The sequence below is a fragment of the Limulus polyphemus genome, unplaced genomic scaffold, assembly GCF_000517525.1.
Source record: "Limulus polyphemus unplaced genomic scaffold, Limulus_polyphemus-2.1.2 Scaffold1785, whole genome shotgun sequence".
Lineage (NCBI taxonomy): Eukaryota > Metazoa > Arthropoda > Merostomata > Xiphosura > Limulidae > Limulus > Limulus polyphemus.
Window position 1 is genome coordinate 167,674 of NW_013667395.1, and position 15,975 is coordinate 183,648.

General features: G+C 32.2%; 2 protein-coding genes across 4 annotated transcripts in view; one reads left to right on the plus strand and one right to left on the minus strand.

The window, feature by feature from the left end:
• LOC111087139 (transcriptional coactivator YAP1-like) overlaps positions 1-13,538 on the plus strand; it is a 91,347-nt gene extending 77,809 nt beyond the window's left edge. Inside the window, exon 9 of the transcript XR_002611858.1 lies at positions 13,526-13,538. The gene's annotated coding sequence lies outside the window, so the exon portion shown is untranslated. The remainder of the gene's footprint in view (positions 1-13,525) is intronic.
• Positions 258-15,975, minus strand: part of LOC106464926 (guanine nucleotide exchange factor DBS-like) — a 57,742-nt gene continuing 42,024 nt past the window's right edge. For 2 of the 3 annotated variants that reach the window (XM_022392731.1, XM_022392732.1), the window contains 6 exons: positions 15,317-15,418; positions 14,624-14,702; positions 11,697-11,775; positions 10,677-10,923; positions 6,387-6,609; positions 258-3,906 (listed from right to left, as the gene is read on the minus strand). In XM_022392731.1, the coding sequence (XP_022248439.1) occupies positions 3,830-3,906; positions 6,387-6,609; positions 10,677-10,923; positions 11,697-11,775; positions 14,624-14,702; positions 15,317-15,418 (807 nt within the window). In that variant the 3' untranslated portion in view covers positions 258-3,829. Of the gene's footprint in view, positions 3,907-6,386; positions 6,610-10,676; positions 10,924-11,696; positions 11,776-14,623; positions 14,703-14,885; positions 14,996-15,316; positions 15,419-15,975 lie in introns of those variants that run through there. The other variant, XR_002611857.1, reaches the window with a different exon arrangement.

Genomic DNA, 15,975 nt, shown 5'->3' on the forward strand with positions numbered 1-15,975 from the left:
GAGGTATATATTCTGATCAAATGTGTAAATGTGCAAAAAATGAGTTGAATATAACTTGGCTTTACTAACTTTATGACAATACATCAAATTTTATTTGGTAAGAAGAACTCATATTTTTAAAATCATCTGTCAGCTGCAAAAATTAGAGAATGCCAGCTAGGATTTTTATTTCAAACTAATGTACTAATTGTATCTACTCAATGAATTTATAAGAGAATGAGTTGTTCAGTCACAAAATATTTTACTCGAATCAACTGTGTGATTTACAGCACTTCTATTTTATTTTTTAAAATGTGTATACATTGTTTATTCACAGATATTTTTGACCACTGGAGCACAAACTTCTCACAAACTTACTGACTAATGTAATGTGAAGGTTTTCCTAAAGTTATCTATTCTAACTTAATATTTTTTACATGAATAAACAAGAATTATCAACAACCCTTTAGACATTTATCATCAGGACAAAAAATCCACATGAACTTATTAAGGCAAAGCAATGAGAGATAAGGAATCTTCATATAAAACGGTTTGAATTCATGAGTATCAAGAGCTATCTTTTAACTGGCAGCTGTGATTGAAAAACTAACATACCATTAATTACATAATTTACACAAACAAATTATACACATAGTATGTCACATCACAATTAAAAATGAATGAATACACTACAAATAGATATGTTACAAAATGTGTGGGAATTATCATGAGTGGTAAGTTACTTCAATAACTTTACAGTTACTTACTAGAAACAATATCTCCAAAATCTCGCTAGTTTCTACCAATACATTTTAAGAGAAAAATTTATTTTTCTGTAAGAAATACTTCATTTCTGCAGCAAATGCTACTGTATACAAAACAACCTGAACAATAGATTACACAATTTGAGCTCTGTAGGATGAAGCAAGATTAAAAACTGTACATGCCTACATATGTACAAAAAAGATTATAGTTTCTTAAATATTTCAGTGTTTTTTTAAAGGCACACAGACAAAATGAGGGTCTATGGTTCAAGTAAAATGCCATCTAGTGAGGAGTATAGAAAGCTTTTATTAGACGTTATCTATGATTTACAAAATAAAATTTTGCCCTTAGAGAAAAAAAAAGGGGGGTGTGTGTAAATGATACTACTGATTTTAACCCAAAGGTTTCGTAGATTACAGTGTGCCCTTAAAAAGACATGGGAGCAAAGTTGAAGAATTTAATGATCATTTGAAGTATCATGGGAAATGTTTTGGAATGCTACCTTACATTTCACATACACTTTCGAGATCACTAACTAACTCTTTCTCGAGTAAGTATAAAGTGCACAGGACTAAGAACCACTAATGAAAGTACTTGGCTCCTCACAAAGAAGGGACCATCCTTCAAGCCATCTTGAGCCATTTAGTTTACTTTTCTTTTAAGTTGCTGTATTTGGGTGTTGTTGATTCACATTGTTATCTTACTCAAAATTACTGAAATTCTTATATTACTGAATAGACTATGCCCAGTTTGGAAACATTCAGTTCTTCATAAATTACAAAACAACAACACATTTTGTTGTGACAAAGGTAGCAAAAAAAAAAGAACTGGAATAAAATTCAGAAAGCATGTGTTAATCATTCTCCTTTAATCCTGAACTTATCCAGAGTGATGTTAATAAATGGATAAAGTTTTGAAGCTTCCTTGAGATGAATGATTACAACAGTAGATTTCAGCAATTGTACTAAAATCTTAAATGTATTTGCCACAAGAGGACGGAAAACCAAACATCTACCGAAGATGAAATCAGTGTCCTGAAAGCTGTTTATCACAAAATTCAAGGCAACATTTTATAGAAGTAGGGATAAGTTCAGTTTCTCCCACTTAGTTTTAAATTAAACTTCAGTTGGTGCTTTAGAACAGACATGGATGTTAACTGATTTTCTTTTGAATCACAATACACTAGTTTTATACATAATTACATCATAACCATTAGCTGATGCATTTCCCCCAAGAAGCTTATCGTTAGCCAGGTCTTACAAAGTAAATTAACAGTGTATGGATTCCTGAGCTCAAAATTAAAATTACTTATTTCCCTCTGTACCATTACAGAAACTTGAAATGTGTGGTCGTTCATTAAAAATAACCTAAATTATACCATACAGCACAGTAGTAGAAGCTAAAAGAGTTTATAACATATAATCAATGAAAAATATTCTTCAGACATTTAGTTATTTTTCAAGTATTACAAAACAGTAAGAGGAGAATAGTTTAGTCCATTACAGTCTGAAAATAAATGTAACAAACAAATGCTACTGTAGCTTGATAAAAATCTGAAAATACAAAAATGGGTAACAAATGCTGAAACAACAAAGAAAATGGGTCTAGGTTTGGAGATGTCATGAAGATTGACCAAAATATTGTCAATTTTTTTTTTTTTATCTTACAAGGTTTTAATAATTTGCGTACTTACCTGTTGCAGTATGAGTTGAGTTTCAATTATCAATATGTTGTATAGCAAGTTGTAGCTGCAGCTCTAACAAGTTGATCTATTTAATGACTAGTCCATAGAAAAGAACAGACTAAAAAACTAATGTCTGTTTGTAGCTCAACAAGTTTATATTTTTGTATAAGCATTAAGAAGAGAAACAACAACACATATACATATTGCATATTACAAAAATAGTAAAAGATCTACACAAGGGTTTAAAACAAATAATAAATAAAATCTAAGCCACATCATGTAACTAGGTTGATACCATGAGGATACCATTGGATAATTAAGTTTAATATCCTGACCAGCTTTACAGTGGAAATGTTATTTTTTAAGCAACTACAACTGTACTGTTTTAGCTCATAGAAGTGGGCCATGTTCAGACAATGTACAACTAAAGATGTATGGTTAGGTAATATTACACTGCCTAAAGATGGCTAATCCTGTGAGATGAAATTTTGCAGACTTAATGACTTAAAAAAAAATTTCCACTGTAAAACTGATCACAATATTAATTTTAATACTAGCATCAGGTGAAAAAGAGGTAATAAATAATAAGTTATTCACATAAACAACCAGTTTTAAAAAACAATTGTTGCTCAGAGCTTATAAAATTTGGGGAAGTTGACTTCATTCACTAACTCCTTCATCAGTTAATTGCAACATATTCTTGAAATAATCAATCTAATGACAGTAGCTTCATTCTTAGTTATACACTCCTTTAAAATCAACATTAGCTAGATTTATCATTCAGTTATTAGTCACTCAAAATATTTTACTTGTATGTGATGTACTCACATTCTAGTTTTCTTTAAAATAAAACATTTAATAAACAACTGTTCTTTGCATTATGAATACCCAGTCTGTGTACTTGATTTTCAGTTATAAATTTCTTTAGATTATACTTAATAATAGTCAACCATATATAAGAAACAGTTGATCTCTTGAATATTCATTCAATCAGTATACACTGCCTTTATATTCAAACATCTTTGAAACAACAAAAAATATTAATAACCAGGTTTAACAACAACACAACATTTGATCATTGTACTGCACTTTCCCTGTCAATTACAAGAAAAACAAAAACATTATATATATATGTATATACATGTATATTTAACAATCAACTGAATGCCATTTGCTCAACATATTAGTCAATGTACAATAATTTAATTCATTGCTAGTTGCTAACTTCTTCAAAAAAAACAAACCATGATGTTTAACTATTTTTATGTTTGGTCTGTTATCCATACATTTCAGCAGTTAATTAAAAGACAGGGTTTTTTTTTTAGACTGTTCATACATACATCTTAATCTCTTTAATACACTATTGTGGTATATGTGTATATATTGTATATAATGAGGGTTTTATGTGGCAGATGCACCATCCATACTGGTAACACTTGTTCTACTAACTGCATGGTTGAGACTTCCACTACCCGAATCTTACAAGAAAAACAACATAAATAAATAAGTATTTGTAATCTAAACAACTTGTGAGTTTTGAGTTAGGTCTACTGAGAAACAAACTTGGTTTGTCAGGATGGTATGTCAGTACTAAATTAAGTTTAACACTGACCTACTATCACAGGGAGTTTGATTTCTTACAGGTATAATTCAAAACTGAAGCACTATGCTATATATATACAGGTTATTTTAAGTTCAACAAAGCTATGACAGTTTAATTATATTTACTAAAATATTTCAATGAAAGGTTTGGAAATTATTTTATTAACATTCCTTCCTATTAAATGTATAAAATTGATAAAGTGTTTTAGTTAAAATAATAAAATGTATGTGAATGTGATATTGTGTTGACTTTCATTTTGATATTTTGAAATATATTTTTCTCGGGTTTTCTATTATGTCTGTCTATACAGAGGACTGAGTTGAATACATTACATTAAAATGATTTTGAATATGTAAATAACATGACAATCACAACCAACATAAAGTCATAGGGGCAAAGAGCTGGGAGGGTCAGGGGGCTTGCACCCCCAATAATTTTTAAACAACAGGCTATGTAAAATGTATAGTTAAACATTATGATTACTGTGTTGATATTTTAAAGCCAAAGAAATATTATAGATGGTAGCATTACATTTGGCTGGTTTCTTACCTTAGTGAAACAAGACATTAATAATTTGTGTTCATTTGTAAAATCAAGGTACTATTGACTACGTTATGAATAATGTATTTTTTGCAAGAACTGTCTTTTGAAAAATTGAAAAAACTACTCAGAGATTATCTAATGTTATTTGTTTTTTTTGTTTTTTTAGCAAAAACCAGATAATGGTATGATTTGAAAATAATCATATATATATATATATATTATTTCAAATCATACCATTTCTAAGTACTTAAACTTATTTATATATTATAAGAATCTCTTAAATGTATTGTTTTTGTCAATAGGTAAAGTATAACATTTGTGTGCTATCTTCTTGGTTGTATTTAAATATGATATGTGTATAGACAATGATGCCTTAACATAACTGAAAAATGTTGTAAGTTATGGAAACACAAAAAGTACTCCTACAACCCTGAGTAATGGTGGAATGGCATGTATCAGATTTACATTTTTAAATTGTTTGGCATTTCGTAGGTAGTGTGATGTCACTGAAAATGGATCACTTTTAAGACAGGTAGATACAGCAGTTTCTGATGCAAAATATTCCTATATTCAGATCATAAAGATGTTTTAAAATCTAAGATTTAGAAATTGTGAGAAGGGGATATCAAAGAAATATCAATTAACTCGAGACAACTAGACTATCCCAGGCAACAACACATAACATAATCTCCATGTGGAAATGAGGTCAGCAGCGTATGGATTCACCAAGCTAAGTATTCCATTCATATCTCGCATTCAACCACCACATACCTCAAGCAGCTGGACATATCATTCAAGTCAATAGACACAGTGCCTACGAATTTCTGTGCAACTGAGCTGTTGAAATAGGTACTGGAAAATGGTCATCTTTGTACACTAGATGGATTGCAGAAAGCAATCAGTAAGAAGTGGTGTGTTTTGGACATGATAGTTTTCTGACACTTCAGAGCTATAGTAAAGATGGATGGCAATCAGATAGTGCATGCTCCAATGTGACAACATGGACTGTAATGACCTGGTGAGGCTCCAAACTAGTTTTAGTGTAATGTACTGAAACTCTGTATTTATATATTTGATTTAAAGAATTTTTAAACTATAAGATCCTACATTGGATATACATATACACATCATAAATTAATATTTTAAAAATGGCCCCCCAGTGGCTCAGTGGTATGTCTGCAAACTTGCAATGCTAAAAACTGGATTTTGATACTCGTGGTGGGCTCTGCACAGATAGTCCATTGTGTAGCTTTGTGGTTAACAACAAACAAAATTTTCGAAAAAGATTAGTTTCAATGCTAGTTATATGTATGTGTTTCCCTTTTTACCATTTCACAAAACTGTCAAGTTAAGCCAAGAATTTATTTTGCTCTCATCAATATTAGGTAAAATATCATAAGATCTGACCTTAATAGTAACAGCAGGTTTAACCTATTTTAATGTATCATAAAAACAGACTTTTTTGGTAAGTGTATATCTTATACAAATGTTGAGAATGACTGACTTCCTATACAAACTGCCCTAACTGATAATTATAAATATTCTTAAAATGCATATATTATGTATTAAATATATTGTTAAAAATATATTTGCTGTTTAATGACAAGTTGAATGCTACATAAGCACTGATAATATTAAAAGAGAAATAAGAAAGGAACAGGCTTACACTTTGAGGAGAAATGTTTTTGAATGAAAAATTATAAATGTGCCACCAATGTAACATATATAATAAATGTTATTCTTTTCTTACTACTCTTTTAATTACAAGCTTTTAGAAGTCCTCATGAAAATCTTGATTTTTATTTATCATACCTTGACTGCTGACTGAAGGAGTAGAGTGTGAACAATATTTTTCACTGAGCAGACCTAGGTAAGAAGCAGGCACCCAACCATGAGCTCCTGTTTCTGTGTCTCTCACATACCACCAACCAGCACACCCTACTCGCTCTACCATCACAATTTGTCCTTCAGTAAGAGAAGTTTCACTAACATCCACTGCCTCATAGTCTCCCAAGGCTTGGTAAGAAGTTCCAATCTATTTTATGAACACAAGTGATTTACTGGTTTCATCTAACTAATTGTGATATATTGTTAAGTATAAGCATAACCAAAAAGTATGAGAAATAATACTTTAAAAATAGTAAGTAGACTTGAAGTTAATGATTTTGAATTGTAATGCTACAATGCACAATGTTACAATTATGTCTTTAAGGAATAATGCAAAACATTAGGCCAACAATTCCAAACTGTACTTGAAGTGGTACAACATATCTACTATTCAAAGTACAGAAGTACAGTTTTTTAAAAATGTGTTTTCTAGTAAACAGGCATAAAAAAACAAGTGCAATACATGTAGATTACTAAAACATAATATACAAATATTATAGTCACAACCCTTCATAAAATAGAAAATGAATAAGTCTTTATGTAATCAATCAAAAACAAATTTTAATACAGGTCATTTGTAAGTTGTTGGTTACCTTTTCATAAAATTTGATGTTCTGCACAGGTAGAAAGACTCTGCTTTCCATTTTTTAATAATGAAATTGATCTTTGAAGTGTGTAGTATAGCATTCTACAAAGTCTTGGTACAGCTTGGTCTTGAATATATTTCCAAGAAAAGACAGTTCTTTGTCATTAGGATTCACCCTGTGACAGTCAATTATGGTTGCATTTTCAGTTGCCATAATAGTCAGAGAAGCTGGCCAAACTTAACAAGATACACACATTTCTTGTTGTTTTTTTAATATTTTAATAATAAAGCATTTTCTTTGTTTTCATAGTGAAACAATTTGTCTAGTCTCTGTTTCTTGTCCCCCAAAAGGTCAGTGGTAAGTTTACAGACTTACAATGCTAAAATCTGGGATTCAGTTCCCTGTGGTGTACAGAGTGCAGATAGCTTATTGTGTAGCTTAGCACTAAAATAAACGCATCAACATCAACTCTGTTTGTTTATGGTCAACTCTGAATTTTTCATGTATGTAAGTGATAAACTCTCAGTTTAAAGTTTTAATTTTCCTACACTGAAAATATATTTCTGGCAGGTACTTACTTCCACTTAAATACATAGCTATTATTATTCAGTGCTGCCCTCTACTTGCAAATTTTTTTTGCAGACCACAAGCTTTTTATTCCTTCAATATTCTATCAGTTCACATAGTTTAACTGATTCGGGCATGCAAATTATCATACATCAAACCTCCACCAATAGACATGCCTTACACACATAACTCATGTGACTTCCCCCTATGCTATTTTACCTAACTATCACTTCTCATTCGGCAGTGCTTGTGTTTTCTTTAGTGTTCTCTCAAATCGAATTTGAATTTTTATAGCATTTATTTCTAGCTTACAACCTATAATTTCCATCTTAATATTTTGTAGTGGTATTATTTCACTTTTGAAACCCAGTTACATAATTTAATTTTCCATGTTTGTCTTTCTTTACCAATACAATTGTGTTTAGTCTACACTATAAATTCCAAAATAAATGTTACCATCTTGGAGGTTGTACCTTCTACAAGCACATTTACTTAGGCTTTAGGTGGGGGTAACTTGGCTTTGTAATTATTGGCAATTACTCATTGAAAGGTTGATTGTTATTTGAATCAACCTTCCTCTCCTGATGTTGTCCATCTTCCTCCTGAACAAGATGAACCTCTTCAGGACAACAACAGTTTTGATAGCCTTTTTCCTCCACTTGATTTTGACGTGTGATCCACAGTTACTTCTGTCGACTCTGTTAGGCATAATAAGGCTTTTTGACAATGATCTCATAGGTATGTTCTGTTTAATCCCTTTCTCTGATTTCCTATAATCCTCTACCTTCCTTGTCACATGATATTCCTTCTTCTCAGTATTTTGTATTTCCAAAACAGATTGTTCTGTTCTTTTGTCCTATGTACAGTTTTCTTGCCTTCGTTTTATCCTCACGTCTATCCAACATCCTTGTCCACCTTCCACTTTCTCTCCAAGGCAATTCACTATGATCCTGAGGGTTTCTCGGGGGATATGTTTGCTCTAAATACTTCCTTGTTGGGATCTTTTGAGGAGAGATGTGGTTTTGTACCATGTTCGTTTACCATCTCCTTATCTTTTGGACTTACACCTCGCTCCTCTTCTCCATTGGTCAGTCATTAGAGATCTTCCAGTGACTTTGGAATCTCAGGTTGAATCTGTGAGGCAGTAATCGACCGTTTCTTTTTGGTTGATTGTTCATCTCGCACAGAGCCTCGACAGTTCCCTATGTCTGTTTCTGCCCTACTCCTTCTCAACCCTTACCTGTTCCTTCCACAAGGGAATCTTCTTCTTGTTGTTTTCTTCAGTATTGGTGACTACCCTGTGGATTCCGGTCCAGTGAGGGGCTCATCTATGGTGCATTTTTTGCCAGGGATCTATGGGTCCTTTAGGTTTTATCAGAGGGACTTGTCATCCATTTCCTCTCCTTTCCTTCATTGTCTCAGATACCTGTTTTCTTTCTATTGCCTTGAGATCCTCCTACATGTCAGCATTATGTACATGGCAGTGCAAGATCTTCTCTCTCAATATGCCAACCAACTTGTAGTTCACCCTTCTTCAGGGTTTTATTCCAGGCTGTTTGTGGTCCCCTAGAAAACCAGAGATTGGCAGCCAGTGATAGATTTTTCATTCTTCAATTGATTTTTGGTGCTACCTCGTTTTACCATGGAGTAATTTCTCACTCTCACACTGAGTAAAAATATTTAACTATTCTGTTTGTTTGTTTGGAATTAAACACAATGGGCTATCTGTGCTCTGCTCACAACGGGTATCAAAATACAGTTTCTAGTGTTGTAAGTCTGCAGACGAACACCTGTCCAACTGGGAGGATTAACTATTCTGAATATTATTGTGGTACACATTAATTATGTACTTATAGCTGGTATGTGGTTCATATAAAGATATATAACTAATTATTATGTACTTAAATATAACAATGTTCAGAAGAATTCCTAAGCACTGTGACAATCACCTATTTATTTTTCATTTTGATGTATACTGGTTGAAACTGACTTAGAATTTTAGGTGTCCCTAAGACACTCATGGCTAGATTTTGTAGTGTCTCAGTTCCTCTTCAAAAATTAATAATTATTAAAACAAAATTACAATTGCTCAAACAATTTTGAATGAGCTAATGTATGAACCTTAAAACTTTTTCAAAATTGCACTCAAGTGAAGTATGAAGAAATTCTGGGCATGTTAACTTACAGAAACCCATTTACACAAATTGGCTTTGGAGGTAAAGGTAGAATACTTAAAAATATTACTTATTATCTTCTCATTTATGTTACAAATTACTTTTACCACTAGTGCATAATTTGTATATATGCATGTAAATTAAGACTTTGGGCTATTTAAAATATCTTTAAATAAAATATGTAATTAATATACATTTAATGATTTTACAGGAAAGTTTGAGGTTTCAATTTTGATTTTAAAAATGTGGTTCAGCATTTTCTTGTGTTAAAACAGGTGACACTATGATTGTTACTTATAGTTCAAATATAAGATAATTGAAATCAATCATATAATAAATTATTCCAATAATGCTAAAGTGCTTGTATAAAAACAATGAAAATAATTCTATTATAAATATATATATAATAACGAGTTTGGTTTTGATACAATTCACCATGGCTTTTACAAAAAATGGTAAATAATAGGTGTGGTTCTGTTTTTAGAAGTGCTTTTAATGCATAGCATAGTTTCATGTCAATAACTTGTTTTCACATCCAGTAGAGATAATATACATTGAAGTTTTCACATTGTGTTAGTGTTAATGTGTGAATGATCCTGAAAAATGGCATTATTATTTAAATAATGTTAATGATGATATTTATATTACATGAAAAAAAAGAAATATAATAAATCATTAGACTGAAGACTAATTTCAATGATAATTAACAATAAAATATATTCTATTCTTCCGGGTTACCTACAGACATGACATAGTAGGTCTGAACTTAAATTGAAAATCTTAATTTCTCAGTCAGCCAGAAAATATGATTGGAAATGAGTTAGAAATCAATTATATATTTAACAAAAAATTTGTCTTGATATTTGAAAAATGAAACCTTGTTTTACCTCAGTTCTGCAAGCAAATACATCACTATCTTCATCTTCATCTTCAGTCTGTGAAAAGTCATCAGTTGACCATCCATCATCATGGCTTTCAGAGTGAGACATTCCATTTGTTCTATGTCCATGATAGTGTATAGTTGGAAGTGTGGCTCTTCGCTCTAATTCAGGAGGATGATGAATAGTTGGATGGTTATTTTCAGTGACCATTGGGCAGTTATCCCAGCTAAGGCTGCCAACAGTATTTTTAGACCTAAAAATAATAATATATTAAACCATTAAGCTATACTTAGCAGTGCAATATAAACATTTCTGATGTTAAAAAAGTTCAGATATATTAATTAAAAAAATGTCAGTTTCACTCATTAATTTATGTATGATTATCCCAGTATCAAATAAGGATTTCAGATAATTAAAACTTCTTTATCAACACATAAAACCTCAAAGTTTAGTTCCTGATAATTTTTGGAAACCATTATTGACTATTAATGTGTTAACTATAAAGTGATATTTAAAGTCAGTGTCCTAAGTATACCAAAGCACCCCATAAAACCATCTTGTGCTAAGTGATGCTTCTTCTGTTTGAAATTACTTAAGTCATCAGTCTACTTTCTTGACAATCATATAGTATCTATAAGATTCTGTCCCATAAGAAGTTTTTCTTTGTTATATTTTATCATGCGTGAAATTTTTTTGCAAAAATAATTTCCATCAAAATAATCTTTGATGAAATGATGAGAAAAAGTAGTTTTAACCAAAAGGACTTTAAATATCTCTCAAACATCTTAGTGCATAGAGTTATATTAATTTGTGTATTAAAAACAGTCTTATGATTTTAAGATACTTTGACAGCTAAATTATTATAGATAAAAGAATGTTAAAAGGAGTTCACAATGTTGGTAATAGGTGTTAATTAGCAGTCAGTGCTATAATATGAAGTTAAATAAATTTAATTTTGTTATTGTCAAAGTATAACATACAATCACAATGCACAGCTGACAAAAATCAAAGACATAGAAAAATTACCTATGAAGAGCACCTGGAACTGTTTTTCTTGTTTTAGTAAATAAACTTGGAACTTTGTCTGTATTTTTCTTACTTTCATCTACAGTAAAAGAAAAGAAGCTTTGATACATCATCATGTACAGAAATTTCTATAAGTTACTCAGATTTAATTATATTACATCTCGTTTTCAACTTCAACTCCTTTCTAAATTTAGAAAGTCCACGTTGCTATTGTATTATCTAAAATTTCAGTTTTAGGAAAAACATGCAATTGATATTAAGATTGGGTGTCATAAATATATAAAACTAAATAATGTTTAATGAACTTGTATATTACTTGTAGCATTACAGATAATATGCATTTGGTGTTTTTAAAGTACATATATTTTTCCTTTTGAATACATTAAAAGTTAACATTTTCCTACACTGAAAATGTATTTGCAATAGATACTTACCTCCTCTCATATAATAGATTTTCTTGATTTGTGCTGCCCACTATATGTCCAATTTTCGCTCGCCACTGGCTTTGATGATACCACCCACCATTACACCTTTACATCTGTAAAATGCAAATGTGCATGCTACCACCCTCTACCAATAGGAGTGTGACACCCTCCTAGCACAGCTAACCCCCTTTATACTGTATAATCCTATAATCACTTCAAGGTTATGCAAGAAAAAACAAAATTGCATTGGAAGGGGGAAGGATGGGTGGGAAGTGTTAGAGAGGTAAATATCTATCAGAAATACATTTTCAGTATAGGAAAATGTTAACTTCCGATACAATACACCCCAAGATGAATAAAATACTGAGTGGATGCAAGATTTGACTTTTACAGTTTCACAAGCCACCCCAAACGAGCTGCCTCCTGAAGGAGAAGATGGGTATTTTTGTGAGAGGCTTGCTGGGTAGGAGCCAATTATCCACGTAATGGTCAAACTGCATTCCCAGGTCATAAATATGATAGGCAAAGGCTCTGATTATGTGACAGAAGACTTGGATCCAATGCCAAACTGAATAGTAGATTGTGAAATTGAAACATCCAATCCCCATGAATAAACCGAAGGTAATAGCTGGATGCAGGAAAAATAGGGATATGAAGGTCAGCATCCAAGATGTCGACCTTGGTCATTCAAAGACCTGGTGTGAATGACCATTTGAGGTCGAGAAAAGACTCTATGGTGAATCACAGGAGGTTAATGAAGCAGTTGATGTTTGAGGGAACAATAATAAAATGCCAATAGTGAACAGATGGGAATAAAATTCTGGAGAAGGCGAAACACTTGTTTGATAGCCTCCTTCTGCATAAGATCCAAAACCACCTTGGTGAGACACTGGCTAGAATATGAATTTCGGAGAGGAGGGTAAGAAAAGGAAAATGAAACTGGAGATAATGGCGGAGGAGTGGAAAAACGAAGAAACAGTCCTTCCGCTAGCACTTGAAGAACCCAAGAACCTGCAGCAAAAGGATGCCACAGATGAGCAAGGGGCAATTCACGACAATACTGACATTGGAAAAAGCGACAATGGGCGATCTGTAAACTTGAAACGGAAACACTGGAAGTTGATACAGGGAGACAAGAGGATGCTGGAGAGTGAGAAACAGGAATAGGAACAAAAGATGATTGGGAAAGACACGAAACAAGAGAAGAAAGAGAGGAATGTTTGTATGCCACCTCCACATGAGACTAAAGTATCAGGGACATCTCGAAAAACAGACTGGCACAAAAAAGGAGCTAGGCAAAGGTCACGTAGATAAGAAGCAGGCAAATGCACACGCGACAAAAGGGTATCACTGCCAAGAAGATCCCAACAATAAAACACATATAAGATAAACGAGCCAATGTAGAGAAAAGAAAGGAATGCATATGCTCTGATACATCCTCAAGGGAATGGTGGATAGCTTCAAAAAGAAGATGGACAGATGAAAGATTATGTAGGGTACTCATTATGGTAAGACAAAGACGAGAGAAATGAGCAGGGGAAAAACAAAGGGTAGCTGAAGGATCAGAGCCCCATGCCTGAATCAGTAATTCTAAGGTCTGAGAATCATGAAATGGAAACTCCAACCTATGGTAAGCCAAAGCATGCAAATCTGTCAAACATGGGAGTTTAGGCATGCTGGCACCTGTATGGTTTGGGTAAGGAATTGCTCAGCATGAAAACTAATAACTAGGCAAACCTGAGAAATCATGTCCAGTTAGTATGAGGGAGATCAACAGGGTAGACTGAGAAGGAGCTACAAAATCAGGAGGTGGAAAAAGCAGTCCAAGTTTTCATCCTCAGAAACAGTTTCCCCAGGAAACGGGAGATCTGACCATGGCTCAAGACCATGACACACCAAGGCCGAGACCTTTTCTGCCAAAAGTGTGAAGCCACAGTAATGTTAAGTGTGGTAGGATCCATACTAGAAGTTGTAGTTGTTACATAAAACTAAGTTTATAGTGGGGAAAAAGAAAGAAAAACTTTCCACACAAAAAATTTACAACAAATTTAAAGTTGTCAAAAAATTAGCTAAATTGTTAAACACACAAACAACATGTATTGAGCAATAATCGTTTATGACTGCACACGTGACTGCCAAATCGAGAAGTAATGATAGTGCTCTACATTAGAGGGAGTCAGCTGTGCTAGAGAATACATCACTTGCTCATTTCCATGCTACAGTTCAGCTATGCCACATGTATATACATGATGGTAGGTAGGAGCATCAAGGCTATTCGTGAACGAAAACTGCACATGTAGAAGGCAGCACAAATCAAGGAGAGCTATTATGCTAGAGGAGGTAAGATATGGTATTGGAAGTTGTCTATTAATTACATTGTTCAAAATACATATAAATTTTGATACTTCTAAGAGCACATTTCAAAATAAGTCACTGAAGATGGCATTTGCATTACTGTATTATACATCTACTTTTTCAGTCTAAGTAAATATAAACAACAACCTTTTAGATCTTCAAACTGTTGCAACAATACTTTCTTGATGGCCTTCACCCACGTGTTTTTAACTTCCACAGTTGGAGCCTAAAAACATTTAAGGAAACATTATTTAATTAAGAAAAGAGAATATTCATAAACAATAAAATAATCAATAAATAAATAAATAAAGTATAATAGTTTAAAAAACTGCATAATAAAAAAATACTGATTACACTAATGAATAAGTTTCATAGAACAAATCAATTTTTAACCCAAATAGTAAAGTACCTTCAATTAATGTTCCAGTCAGACAGATGCTTTTCATCTTTGTTTGTTAAGACTAGTAGACTTCACTTTCTATAATGTTAAGTAACTGTATACTTAGAGCTCTGAATTTACTATAAAAGATTAAAATAATTTGATTTAGTTTCATATCAATTTTATGAAAAGCTAATGCACATGCCATTCAAATCTAAAATACAATGCATAAGAAAAAAAAAAGCACAGCTACAAGTGATTCACTTATTTTTCTTTTTCTGGAAGTCAAGAAAAAAAAGGCACAGAAATTAGAATTTCTTCTGGTATTACTTATAAAGATATATTTGTTCAGAGACTTACACTAGTTCCTTTAAATTACAGAATCATATCAAGAAAATAAACAATAAAATTATAACCAATGCAAACTTCAATGTCCTGCTATTCAATGTATTTCCACTAACCTGAATAATAAAAACTTGTGTTCTCCCATGTAACCAGACCTCAAACTTCCTGCTGTCTCCTCGGGAACCCTTGAGAGTTTCTGTTAAACCAATCTGAGAGGTCTGCATGTAATGAAAAACATAATATGGAGAACATCCAAAGACGATAAAGCATCATACTTGACTTGAATTACTACATCACTTCTGATGTTTTAAATTACAAGATTTGGTGAATCTTAAAATAAAATCACCACTAAAAGTCATTCAAGATATAAATTAAGCTCACCTAAGCTAAGTATATAGAATAATTTTGAGGAATAATACATTTTTTCATCATTCTAAAAACTTCATATACTCATTGCTCTTAATTTTATTAATTGAGTACATAAAGAATAACTCTGGTTAATGAGTACTTTCTTAATTAGATAAACAATGATCAAGTACAGATGTTGCCAATAACTGTATTGTAAATTAAGGTGTATTGAGGTGTTACCTCAAGAGTAGTAATATATATTACCATGAATAATGAATTACCCATACTGGGTATCTAATTCCTCATGGCGGGCTTTTCGGCAGTATCTGTAAAATTCTAGCCCAATAAGAATCACTATTCGATGACGAGGAACCCACTTTGAGACTAATAATGGTTGGAGATGGCTTGAATGGGTAATGAAGAAAAA